The following is a 13,235-nucleotide window of genomic DNA, read 5'->3' as shown; positions in this document are numbered from 1 at the left end:
GCAGGGCTGGCAGCGCTAGGAGCACAGACACGGGGTTTGCACCGACACAGAGGAAAGACAAGCCCCAGGGGGAGAGCGGCTGCTAGCTTTGCTGCTGAAGGCTTAATGCCCTAAGAGCCCAGCTGACTCCTGCTGAGAAGTGAAGGGAAACCACAGGCACTTTGGACGTCTGGGCAGCCGATAATGCTGTGTTTCCCCAAACCTTTCCCCAAACCATGACGGGACAAAGGTTCGGGAAATGCATTGCCCTTTGCCTGCTGCCCTGGAGCTGTCTGAGCTTTGCCTGGAGTGATGCTGCTGGACCCTGGACCGCCTCACCTGGGGCAGGACATGTCAGAAAGGGGCTGCCCAGAGATGTTGCCAACGGGACCTACGTGCACAGCAACATCTCAGGTACTGGAGTGAGCAATTGCCTGTCTCTCCCTCTGCGGGGCTGCTCGGGGCCCCACCATGCAGGCACACAGGGTGAAGGGTGTGTGGGGACGTGTTGATGATAGCATGGCGGTGCTTCTTCCAGCGTGCGTGGAGGCATGCTGAGGGCATACGTAAGGGCTGCAGGGCTTTGTGTGGTCCCCATAGCTGCAGCTGCTTCTGTGATCTGGGAGAAATGTGTTGCATCAGATGCCAAGTTGCTAGACACTGGGAGGAAATTTAGTGCTTGACTATCTTCCTTTGAGAGTAAACTCCTCCTCCATGTTAACCTCTATGTGTATCATGATGGACTAGCTGCCTGCCCAGGGTGTGGGCACACTAAACACACCCCTGTCTCTAGGGGCTGAGCTGGTGGTACCCTTGGGAAGAAATGAGGATGGAGATTTTTTAAAAGCACAAATAATCTCTAAATGCTGAGGGTGATTACTTTTTTTTAATCCACTTCCTAGGGCAAAGCACACGCTGTTCCCTGGCAAGTCTGACACAGTGCTGGGACTGATGTTGGGTGACTGGCTGCCTGGGGCAGGCAGCCCACCTGCCTCTATGTGCAGGCAGTGGCATGGAGCAGCCCATGCCATACTATTGAACCCTTCATCTTCCCAAACTTTTATGAACTATACATTGCTTCCAAAATGCCTGTTGGGAACAGTCCCTGGACCACCTTATCTGCACATCATGACAAGGGGTTGTTGAGGAAGGTGCTAGCCAGTGCTGGGCAATTTAACTGTACAACAGATCCAGTCCAGGGAACCAGGCAGCCTCCCTGGCACCACTGAATTTACTGGTACAGACATCTCCACTACCTGTTAACAGTATTGCTGCACCTGGAGAAAGTCTCGTCTTACTCAGCCTGACTTGTTTCTTGTCAGCCCCTCTGGAGGAGAAACCTACATCATCTCAGCAAAAGCAGAGGCAAACCAAACCTCTCTCTCGCATTAGCTTCACTGCTGCACTCGGAATTTCCTCCAAAAGTTCCCCCTAAGCTAGATAAAGCACATTTCTGCCTGCAGGTTTTAAGCTTGGCTTAATTAGAATTGATCAGAGTATTTTCCTTTAATTCAGAATATTGATACCTGTGATATCTGTTACATAAGAATTCGCCGATCCATATTTTCTTGGCCTTGTGTTAGTATATCAAGGCTTTTCTTGCAAGCACACAGTCAGACTGGCATCCCTTTTGAAGCCTGCCTCACTCCCAGCTTTCACCAGGTACTAGCAAGCTAGAACAGGGACAGCACTAAAGATGCAAAGCGTGTAACACAGAAAGGATTATCTAAGCAGGACAACTGAGTAGCTTTGAATAGTCTTGAGTAACAAACTAGAAAAAAAAAATTAAAGGCTGAGATGGAAAAAGTATCTCTTTATAACATAGAGTGGTATGTTTATTGCTTTGAGTTCCAATATTGTGGTATTAAAAAATGCCTGTCCCCTTCCTTTCCCTCCTAAGGGTTGCTCTCTGCATGCTGTCCCCATCCTGTACCTTTTCAGTCCCACTTCTGCTGTTCAGTGGGTGCTCACATCACAGAGTTTGCAACTAGAAGACAGGTAAAGTCACTAGACTTTTCTACGTCTCTCCTTTAGGATTTCACAAAAAAAAAAAATAATATTCAGAGACTTGCAGGACACACAGGAGTGACACTGGGGCCAGGCAGCCTTTTCAGAAGCATCACCAGCAGAGGCTTTGTCACCGCCTGCACTTACTGTCTCCCCTTTCTCTCCCAGCACCATGCACGACTCTCCCCCCACCGCGCTACGGATACTACTACGTGGACAGAGGCTCGGGTGTCTCCTTGGGCTCAGTCCTCGTGTACTGGTGCCAGGAGGGGTACCAGCTGGTGGGCAGTGAGAGACTCTTCTGCCTCCGCCGGGAGAGCACTTCGTCCTGGAGCCACCCCCCTCCCCACTGCCAGGGTAAGGAGCCCACAGGTGTGACCCAGCCCCTGCATTCACTTATAGGGTCTCAGTGGGGTGCTGGGGAGGAGGTGGGGTGCTGCAGCCACCCCAAAAGGGGACAGCAGAGGTCCGGCTTGACCTGGTTGGTGGTCATCAGCACGGGTGAAATGCCATGCTTCAGCAGGGTCCCTGCAGCAGTGTTTCATGAGCTGCATAAGACAGGGGGACTGCCAAAGGGTGAATTCACCTGGCAGGGGCTCAGCAGATAACCAGGCCTTCTCTCGTTCCCAGTAATCGGTACAGAAGTCACCAAGTTGGGTCAGAACCTGGAACTGCCTGACGCCCAACTCTGGGTACCAAGCACAGGGACTCTGGGGCACAGCCAGCCAAAAGCTTTCAGCAGGAGCAAAGCTGAACTTTGTAATAAACCAGCACGTGCTGTTCATGAAAGCTCATGCAGAGCATGTGCCAGTTGCAAACCACCCTCACTTTTTTTGTGGTATGAGCTCATTGAGAACAAATGGTTTAACATCGAAGGCACAATGTTTATTGCTTTAAAAGCTTTCTCTCGGGCACCACACATTGTGTGCATACATAAAATCATTTCAGAAAAATTGCCCTCAAGAAAGTTATATATTTTTGCAGCGGCAAGCAAAACCACAGAAGTTGTGAATGCTATATAGCCTGCGTATGAATTATATTGCTAGTGCTGGACACTGAGAATCAAAGACCTGGGGCCATTTCAGAAACAGTTTACGGGCAAACCTGTGGTGCAGCAGCTGGCTAAAAAGAGTTTGAAATGGAAAATGTCTGCCACGTGCTTCTGCCGCTTCTCTTTCACTTGCTTAAGATAAGCAAATCCATTTTCAAAAGGTAGCATCTCAAGAAGGTCAAATCAGAAACCAAAGTGCTTCAACCATAAGATATCCCTGCAGGTGCATCTGCTCAAAAGCACCCCCGCAGCTTGTCCTTTCAAAATAAAACCAGACGTAAAGCAATTTACACCAATTCAGCGCTGTAAAACCTGATGATACACAGTCAGTATCTTTTGTGAAAGTAAACACAGCAAAATAAAAGCAATGAACTTTGTTGCAATATGTTACAGGTACTCCTGTAGTGAAACATTCGTAAAGCTCATTAGCAAACCTTGTCTTCTCAGCCCTAAACGGAGGCTGCAGTTTGTGCACTGCCTGCTGCAGAAACAACTTGGGTGAACCAAAACCTCCGAACTTTAAATCACACCTTGGGTTCCCCAAAATAAAGAGGTTTTAAGACAGTTTTGAGGAAAAAAAGTCCCCACGCGCTTGTTCCCTTTGAAACAAAAAGCAAATCTCCATACTTTCAGAAGTCTGTTTTGTTACTTCGCAAAGATCCTAAGGTTGGGGGGTTGAATCTGTGTATTTCATTACTTTGAAAACCTAAACATACCATTTTTGCAGACATTAGCGAATTATTTCATGTTATTTTGCCCTTAGGATGGGAGCCACTTCCCTGACTTTAGACATCTACATTGCAAACATGATTTAGGTTCCCTTTATGGTTTGGTCAGGATGTAATTCATCTGCTCTTTCCAGACATCAGTCTTAAGGCAGGTAGGGAACATACATTCGGAAGAGCCATACACCCACTCAAGAAAATGGCTATTTTTTATGATAAGGTTGATGAAACACTGGCACAGGTTGCCCAGAGAAGCTGTGGACGCCCCATCCCTGGGGAGATTCAAGGCCAGGCTGGACAGGGCTCTGAGCAACCTGGACTATTTGAAGATGTCCCTGCTTATTGCAGGGGACTTGGATTAGATGACCTTTAAAGTTCCTTTCCAACCCAACCCAATCTATAATTACATCCATTAAAGTTTCCAATTATTATTTTTTTAATTTCACAAGCCCGTATTTCTTTCAAACACTCATACTTACATACACTTACAGCTTTTTAACTTTTTCTTTTACTAACTCCTTTTCCCACCTAAATGAACTCCTTTTCCCTTTTCCAACCAAATTAACTTGTTTTCCTTTTCAACTGACTTCTTTTCTTTGCCCCCCGCCCCGAACAGTTAAGCAAAAACACATGTTCCAGATATATATATCTGGATTTTTTATATATAACAAAACAAAACATAAACAAAAAAACAACAAAAAAACCCCAAAACAAACCAAGAAACACCCCAACAAATCACCACTTTTTTGTTGTTGTTGTTTTGTTTTGTTACTGGGGGCTTAATTTTTTCTACCTTCGTGCTTTATACAAGACACGTGGAAAATGTGGCACATGCTATGCTTTCTGTCCCATGTCATTATTTTGAGTAGCTGAAGAAAAGATTTACTTTTAATCTGATTTCCTCCCCCCCGCCCCCGACTTTCTGGTTTATTGAGCTGGCATAGCAACATCCACGTTCACCACTGATTTTTTAAATGGTTCTTAGTTTAGATTACCTGTATAGGGCCGGGGGGGGGGGGGGCGGGCCGCAACGCCCGCAACCGCGGGCGCCCCGGCCCCCGCTCAGCATTACCCCGCTGTGCCCCGCAGCCGCCCCGCATCCCTCGGGTACCGGCTCTCGCGTTGCGGTGGCCGCTTCGTTGCTGAGCGGAGCCGTGATCCTGGCACTGTCTGTCTCCTTCGCCGTGTGCTGCTGGCGGGATAGGGCGAGAAGGAGCCGCGGGGGGTGAGTACAGAGGCGGGGGAGGGGGTTTGGGGGGTGCGGTGGTGGTGAGGGAATATCCCTTTCCTGAGGCTAAGTCAGCCCAGCGTGGGGAAAGGAGGCAGCATCCCCTTTGGGGAGGGACTGGGAGCAGGGTTCAGCCGGCCAGCACCATGCTCACAGAGCTGCATCTCTGCAGCAGCACATCCCTGTTTTCACGGCCTACAGTCCAGCAAGACATTTTGGGTTTTGCCAGTGAAGGGAACCTGAGCAAGGGATCGTCACAGCGACAGGGACCGTGCAGGAGCCCACCCAGGTGGCATGGTTTAAGCCCAGGCAGCAACTAAGTACCACACAGCCGCTAGGTCACTATCCCCCTACCAGTGGGATGGGGAGGAGAATCTGGGAAAAAGGTAAAATTCAAGGGCTGAGATAGAACAAACTAATAATTTAGATAAAATTAAACAAAATAACAATAATGACAAGGAGAGAGAAAGAGAGAGGAATAAAATCCAAAAGGGAAGGGAAAAACCCCAAGTGATGCACAATACAACTGCTCACCGCCCGCTGACCGATGCCCAACCAGTCCCCCAGCAGTGACTGGCCAGCTCCAGCCAAACCCCGTCCCCCCCAGTCTGTATACTGAGCATGATGTCCTGATGTTCATGATAGTATGGAACACCTCTTTGGCTCATTCAGATCAGCTGTCCTGGCTGTGTCCCCTCCCAATGTCCTGTGCCTCTCCAGCCCTTTCACTGGCAGGACCCAAGAAACCAAAAAGTCCTTGACTTAGTATGAACATTACCCAGCAACTACTAAAACCATCAGTGTGCTATCAACATTGCTCTCACACCAAATCCAAAACACAGCACTGCACCAACTGCCAAGAAGAAAAAATAACTGTCCAAGCTGAAACCAGGACACTAGGGATGCAGCTTTAACCAAGAACCTAATTCCTTATTATCAGAAATGCACAACGGCAAGGAGTAAAAAAAAAAACCCTGCAGGGGATAACATTTCAACCTCTTAGTAGGCACCAGCCCCACTTCTCCCCGCCGGCCTGCTCTTCCCCCTCTTCCCCAGGCTGGATGGTGCCATGCTCGTGCCCCTTTTCTGCAGGGCTGAAACAGCTTCAATGCTTTCCTCTGGGAGTGGAGGGAAGGGGGTCAAAACCGCTGGGTGACAACACTGGTTTAAGATACAAACACGCCAAATCTTTCTGGGGAGCGAAATAAAACCAGGCAGCCCACAAAGTGTAAAGAAAACATCCACATGGACACTTCTCTTTCCACCTTGCAGGCAGCAGCACAGGAGGAAGGTCAGAGGAGGATGGAAATGTGACCCCTCCACCCCCGAGAGGAGGAGAAATGCTTTTGGGAGACTGAAGCACTACCACCGGCGGGATTACCACCTCTCGGCCCTCTCCAGCTCCGTGTTCCCAGGGGCATTTGCAGGATGCAACAACCTGGCTTTCCAAAGGTACCGTTCAGCCCCAGCACTGGCTCTGCCCCCCCAGCTCCTCACGAAGGGGCAGCAGCTGCTCCCAGACCACCTGGAAACAGGAGCAGCCAGATGTAAAAGACCACATCACCTGTGCAGTCAATCCCCTGCCTCACCCTCTTATCTGCTCTGCACATAGTGCCTAACAGCAATGAAACCCTTGCACCTGCTCTTTTCCAAGGGGGAGGTGAGCCAGAGGACCAGGGCTCACCTGTGCCCTGCCTCAGCATTGCCTGGGTGGGCTGCAGGCTCCCATCAGCACTGCAGCCCCTCTTACTACCCACTCTCCTTCTTGCCTTTACCAGTAGCCCTGAAAACCTGCCAAAGCTGTCCCAGCAGAACTGGCACCCTGATGCACAGGTCTTGCCCCAGCTGGTGTTACCACCCGGCACGCCACCCATCACCGCCCTGCCCGGCCTGCCACCACACAACGTACTGCTGCCTGCCATGCCCTGCGGTGCTGACCTCCCCAGGGACCGGCTCCCCCTCTACTGCAGAAGCTATGAGGAACACAAGCTCTTCAACAAGTTCGGGAGACTGGTCTGAAAATCTAAACTGCCATTCAGATATTTTTTTTTTCCTTTTTTCTTTTAATACCATCAATTCCTCAAAACTCCGCAGAGCTCAGGAAAGAATTTCACAAGAGCCAATCACTGCACCTGGGTTTTCAAATGGAGAAAATTTGACACTTCATGTTAAAAGGATTATATCAAAAAAGCCTTTTATTTCCCCGCCCTGTCCAGAAGTGCATATTTCAAAGAAGAGTTCCTAGGCTACAAGCTTCTTAATTGATCATTTTGGTAAGATGCATAAAGCAAGTTCTGAGCAGCTCCAGCTTAACCTACAGGGCTGAGCATGTACAGACTTTCAGGTTTTGAACACAAGAGTCTGATTTTCTGTTTAGGGCTCTTTTAAAGGTGGGAAGTGAAGACAGCTAGTTACCAGGAACAAGGAATCTATGTCATTGGATAATTGGAAGCACTTACAATTCATTGCACTTGAATGCAGGCTGAGATTTAAAGGGTTTTTTTGTTGCTGTTCAGAACTCAGCATATACTCCCATTTCTAAACAATCTTAGACTTGTAAGATGCAGTGACAAGCATGCAAAGATAGCCAATCAAGAGGAAAACATAAATTTATCTTTAATACAAAGGACCTAGTACATATGAAAACAAACAAAACCACAAAAACCTTGGGGTTTTTCATCCCTTCTGTACTAGAAATCCACGTCAGGTGTATCGGGACCTACAGCAGCACTAGAAGAGCTAGCTCAAGTGCCACCATTTGCATTCAGAAAGCAATGGCACCCATATTTCTGTTCAGGATTTCCTGGGTGGAAATACAGGGGCATGTTCCAGGCAGTGCATGCAGAGCCTGGCCCAGCAGCTTCAGGACACCTCAGCCCCTGCCTGCACCACAGGACAGACCTATGTCTGTGTAGCATGGCCAACACAGCCTGGGCACACGGGGCTTGTGGAGTAACATCGCATCACGTGTGCAGGGAGATGCTGTTTGTATCTCGGGAGGCGTTATGGCCTTAGTCAGGAGAGGTGCTGGCAGCCCCAAGAGCTGCTGTGCACGGGGCAGGCGGTGAGAACGAGCACTCAGGACCTGAATCCCCAGCATCACCTGCCATCCAGTGCTCAAGGACGCAAACTGCAATGCTCAATCCCGCTAGGAGTGCTAGTCTGCTGATCTCATTTCTATCAACATTTGCATCACATTTCAAGGAAAGAAGCCTTAAAAGATGCAAGGTAGCACATTTTTGTGATAAGGCAAGACCTACTAGTGGATGTCTGGGAACCACTGCTGCTTCTCCCTGGAAAGTGGGCTAGGGACACCATTTTTTCTATTTATAATGATGATAATAAAGGAATCTCTCCCCATTCCCTTCTTATGTCTTCTTTTCACACTATCAAGCTACAGAAATTCTGGTTTGGGAGCTGGGTTTGATGGGGCAGCGAGCAGGTGGTAAAGCTTTTACAGATCCCTTGCAAAAGATGACAACACCCACAGTGGCCATTTACCAGAGAAGGGAAAAACCTTTCATTCGCCTAAGACAAGCGAAGCTGTAGAAGTGACAGGAAAAACAGGACCTGCCCTGCACTTCCCTTAGGCTCACATCCTAACGTTACCTTTTTCTCCTCCCTCTTTTTCCAGCCAAGTCTAAAACACAGGGAGGGGAACAACCCCACCTCAAGGTAAGCTGTTCTTCAGTCCCCTCCTAGATGCTTGCCAGACTGCCCAGACTACCTGTGGACACAGCACTGCCTGCAGACATGCCAGCCATGCACTGGGACACAGCGCGACAAGCGCTGTGGGCTCTCACCAGCCCACCAGTGCCACACCTGTGGACTGCACTTCCACTTCTGTGTCACCAAAATAGGTTTTATGGCCAGGAATTCAGCCCAGGATCTGCCCTCGGAACAGCACTGCCCCATTTTCTTGTTCATGCAGGAAGGAGCTGTCTTGTTAACAGACAAAAATCAGGAAAAAAAAACACCAGAAGGAAAGAACCTGAAGAGGAAGGGAATGAGACTTGCCCTATCCCATTCCTTCTCTGTTCCTCTCCCTTGTTGTGTTCAAGGAATAACTAAAACCTCACTACGATTTCCCCTCTAAGGAGATTTTGTTGTTGTTGTTGTTCACAGAAGCCTACAAACATTTGGGACGGAGTCTGCTGTTCCTTGGATCTGAGCAAGGCTTTAAAACAAAAAGTGGGATTTTTTGCTACAGAAGATTAGAGATTGACACCTGCTTTCACTGCAAACTGAAATGACGCACATTTTAGATGTAAAAAATCTTTTGCCAAACATGTCCAGGAAGGTGCTGATTTTGAACTGTCATAACAAAAAGTTAGCATTTTCAATAAAAAACCCTGACAAAGTAGTTTTTCATACCGAGAAAACTGTCAACTTCAAACAAGCATTTTAGGCACCTGCTATTTTAAAAATTATTTACTTGACAAAACTGAAAAGTTTCCTTGAGGTAATGTTTTTGTGACTTTTTTAATGTGCAAAGTTAAGTTTTCTACCACACAAATCTGATCCCAAAGCCTTGGCAGACTTAACCAGGTTCCTCCAGTGGGAAGATGCACAGCCAGGTTTTCCTCAGAAGCCACCTCAAGCTTGCAGGAGACAGAAACCAACAGAAGAAAGATGGGTTAAGGGCAGGAAGCCCAGCTCTACCATGAGTTCCCCTACCAACCCCTTAGTCCTTGCCTCAGTTCCTTCTCACCCTGGACCAGCATGGCAGGTCACAGAGTTAAGGTTGTGAAGAGCCACACTCAGCTTTGCCCCAGATCAGCACCATCGGTAAGGCAATGAGAAGCACCATTTGCATTTATTGGCCGAAGAAGGAAGGTAACTATGTAGAAGCTTTAAGGAATTTGTAAATGGGAAGAAACAAACCTCACAAGCCTATAATCCCACACATTGTCACCACATTACTCAACGGCTCCTGTTGGAGCCACCATCTACCCAAACTTTCCTCACCAGAGCAGCACATGAGATGCTGCCCTCTTCACTGTTTCCCCCCTGCAGACCATCGGAGAAGCTCCAGCTTTCTCCACACTAGGGAAGGGAGCTTCCAGCTGTCTAAGATCTCAGCCTCCCTACAGGAAAGCCGAAGCTTCAAGAGGTTTAGTTGTAATGTTTTATGCAACAGCCAACGCAGTATCTTATGTATCATATTGCTATTTCTTCTTTATTTAAATTATAGACATGCAATATCCAACAGAAAGGTGGGCCCTGGAACCGGAGGAAACCATCTGAAGAGGAACGGAGGTAGCTGCCAGGCCAGCTCATTGCTGATGCTGTCTCCAGCAAACCTCATGAGCAGTCATTTTCCACTTAAATGTCTGAACAGAGAAAGCAAGCACCCTCATTTTTTTTTTCCAAACAGGATTTTAAGCTTCACGCTCCACACTGGAAACCTTAACCCACATGTTTATCTAGAAAGAGCTAACCAAGTTTTGGTCACTACTTTAAATTCTTCAGCGAAGCTCAGTGTACCAGCCCCCTAGGATTGCTGGCACTGACAGAAGGGGTTTCAGACCCTCTCTGAGGATCTGGGCAAAGCTAATGTTGGGACCCGTAACATTCAAATGCTAAAGCATGAAACTCCAAAGAGATTCACTGTGATCTTGAAAAGAACGGCCACCCTCCACTAGCAAAGCTTTTTAGACCACCATTTGCAGTGTTACTGTGCTGGTAGGAAAGAGGAGAGGGCTGAGCAAGTCCCACCTGCTCTCCAAGCATCTCTGAAATTGAGAAGTATTGGTCAAGTTCCTGAGGACTAGGGGAAAGAAATAGCAATCTAGTAAGACTTCACAGGAGAAAGCAACAGTAACTGTGCAATGATGGAATCCCACGGAAAAACTCCACCTTGTCTCTGTTTCAGCAGATGGGCTGCTCAGCACCACCACAGGTCAGGCAGCTCACTCTCCCCTCAGCTTTAGACTAACTTGGAGGACTTTTCTGTACTGTTTTCCTCCACAGTGACACCATCTCCATTCAAATGACTCCCACACCTGGTGTTACCGCATCAGGCCACCCTAAGCCAGTGCTTTTCATCAGCAAAGCCGGTAACAAAGGCACTGCTGCCAGGACCACTCAGCTCACCCCAAACCTCCACGATGCAGCAGTTCGGACTCCTGCACCCCTGCAAGTTGCTCTAGCTCCCTGTGCTTGTACGGCAAGAACTTAATTTGGCTGTTTCCATCTTGGAAGCCTTCACTTTGCCACATAAACCTAACAACAGTAAAGCCAGGGCAAAGGCAAACCCCAGAAAGAAGGGAAGATTGAGATCTTGCTGTATACACTGCTCTCATGTAGATCAGAGCATACAAATACCATACCATTTCTTACACTGTAACCCAAAGCTATGATGAGACTTCACCTTTTTCCCTCTTGAGAAAGTTTGTTTACAGTCACAGCCATAAGCAGAAGAGAACCTGAGAGCCGTTTCCCACCAGTGGAACATCCCCAAATAGGGAAACACAGATACTGGGATTTGGGTGAAGCGGAAGGAGCACAAGTACAGTTTCTACATCCATATTCAGCTTCAACAGATGATAATAAATCAGTGAAGTGGAAAGCACTTTTATAGCGAGCCATATAGCTGCACGCTGCTGGAAGATGTAAAGCAATGACTGCTCTTTAATGCATGGATTCACGTCAAACACCACTTCACGTGATTTGCCCTGTGCACACTGAAAATCCGCATCACTGGCAGCTGGACTGGAGAGGAGTTCATTCCCCTCAAGAAGTTATGAGTACCTACAACCCCCTTAGAGTAAGGCTGGTGACAACTCCAGTCCCCTAACCCTTCAAGCACTGGGCTACCTTTTGGCATTTCTTGACACACCTCGGTTCTGACCAGTAAGTTTTTATTCCAGCGCCTGCAGCTTTCCCCAGAGGGAGGTAGTTCCAGCCAACACAGCACCTGCCGCGCAATGGGTTTACGTATGCCAGAGACCAACAGCAAACATAAGCTCCTTTGCAACTTAAGGCAACTTCCATGCACCCTGAGGAGGGGGACAAACAAGAAGCACCCAAGTAACTGCAAGGGTGAGAAATGAAATTGGTGTATGTCCCCTTTTCCTCCCAGAAGAAAAAAAAAAGCTGTTCAAGCAAAGATCTCTCCACAGCAGCATGGCCAGCTCTACTGAACTGTTATACTAAAACAGAACCCCCAAAAAACCAACAAACCACACTGCCAAAAAACCCAAAGCCACCACCAAAAAAACCCCAAACCAAACCCAAACCACCACTCCCCCCAAGAAAACCCAAATACACTGCATTTTCCCCAAAATCCAACATCTTGAATGCCTGTAATTAAATGAGCATCTCAGGAAAAAAACCACAAAAACCACACACCTTTTGAGACCACAGAGAAAACAGTTTGCAGTTCAGGAACTCCAACAAATATAAAATTAAGTTCATGATTAAAAACTGTCAAGAAGTTGGCAATGGTGTTTTAAGTATGGTTAGATCAGCCCTGTCAATACACTGCATTTATAAGGGCATATACCTGCTCACACTTGACTTGCAAGTAGGAATTGGAAGTTATGGAAGAAAAAGGACTTTTTGCAATGGCTCTTCACCTTACCTAGAAGGTGACATTACACTCGATGTAATCCAGAGAAATAGCATCCCCTTATTGGATATTTAAAAAAGGGGGGGAAAAAAGCACCCAGGAGCCCTTAGTATCAGTCCAACACTGCTGACCCTCAAATTACTATGCTTGAACTGAGAATTTTTTGAAAATGCAGCACAAGTACTTGTACCAACGCATTCATGGCTAACAACTCCCTCCCTCCCCTCATCACATTCATATCCCATTTTGGAGGAGGAGTCTGCTCTGTCCTCTCTCTAATTTAATCTCCACCAGACGCTACCTACCAAATGTGTCGCTAGTCCTCGGTCACCAGCATTGTAGTCAAGTGCTGGTCTTCACTTAATGCAAGGAATTGCCACAAGTGTCCACGCAATATATAACAGGCCATGCACCGAGATGATCACATGGACAAAGCAGACACACGGATGCTTTCCTTTCAGTAAAGATTCCTCTTCAGAATTTTTATTGCAGGAAGAGTCCATCAACAACAAAACCTCAGTAGAAGCTAACTGAGCTCCACATGGTTGAACAGAGCGCAATGCCAGTTTGCTTCCTGACTAGGGGGGATGCAGGAATCTGCCCAACAGGAGATAAAACTAGGTTAAAAGAGGCAGAAGCTGCCACCCTCCCCCCCATCAATCTGAAAACTGA

At 47.6% G+C, this 13,235-nt stretch overlaps 1 protein-coding gene across 1 annotated transcript; it reads left to right on the top strand.

The window, feature by feature from the left end:
- LOC130150277 (sushi domain-containing protein 3-like) lies at positions 1 to 8,344 on the top strand. The gene is made up of 5 exons (XM_056341032.1): positions 1 to 393; positions 2,155 to 2,343; positions 4,852 to 4,987; positions 6,263 to 6,442; positions 6,769 to 8,344. Exons 1-5 carry the CDS (start codon positions 216 to 218, stop codon positions 7,007 to 7,009), a joined length of 924 nt encoding a protein of 307 aa, XP_056197007.1. The 5' UTR covers positions 1 to 215; the 3' UTR covers positions 7,010 to 8,344.
- The last annotated feature ends 4,891 nt before the right edge of the window (positions 8,345 to 13,235 follow it).

This window comes from Falco biarmicus, chromosome 5 (assembly GCF_023638135.1).
Source record: "Falco biarmicus isolate bFalBia1 chromosome 5, bFalBia1.pri, whole genome shotgun sequence".
Classification (NCBI taxonomy): Eukaryota; Metazoa; Chordata; class Aves; order Falconiformes; family Falconidae; genus Falco; species Falco biarmicus.
The sequence above is the reverse complement of the archived record's forward strand: the minus strand, read 5'-3'. Positions and strand labels throughout refer to the sequence as shown.

What these genes read in the sequence shown, in the direction of transcription:
- LOC130150277 (XM_056341032.1), top strand. Translation starts at nt 216, where the DNA reads ATGACGGGACAAAGGTTCGGGAAATGCATTGCCCTTTGCCTGCTGCCC. An exon ending in CGTGCACAGCAACATCTCAG is followed by an intron (nt 394 to 2,154) that starts GTACTGGAGTGA and finishes TTTCTCTCCCAG; the next exon opens with CACCATGCACGACTCTCCCC. An exon ending in GCGAGAAGGAGCCGCGGGGG is followed by an intron (nt 4,988 to 6,262) that starts GTGAGTACAGAG and finishes TCCACCTTGCAG; the next exon opens with GCAGCAGCACAGGAGGAAGG.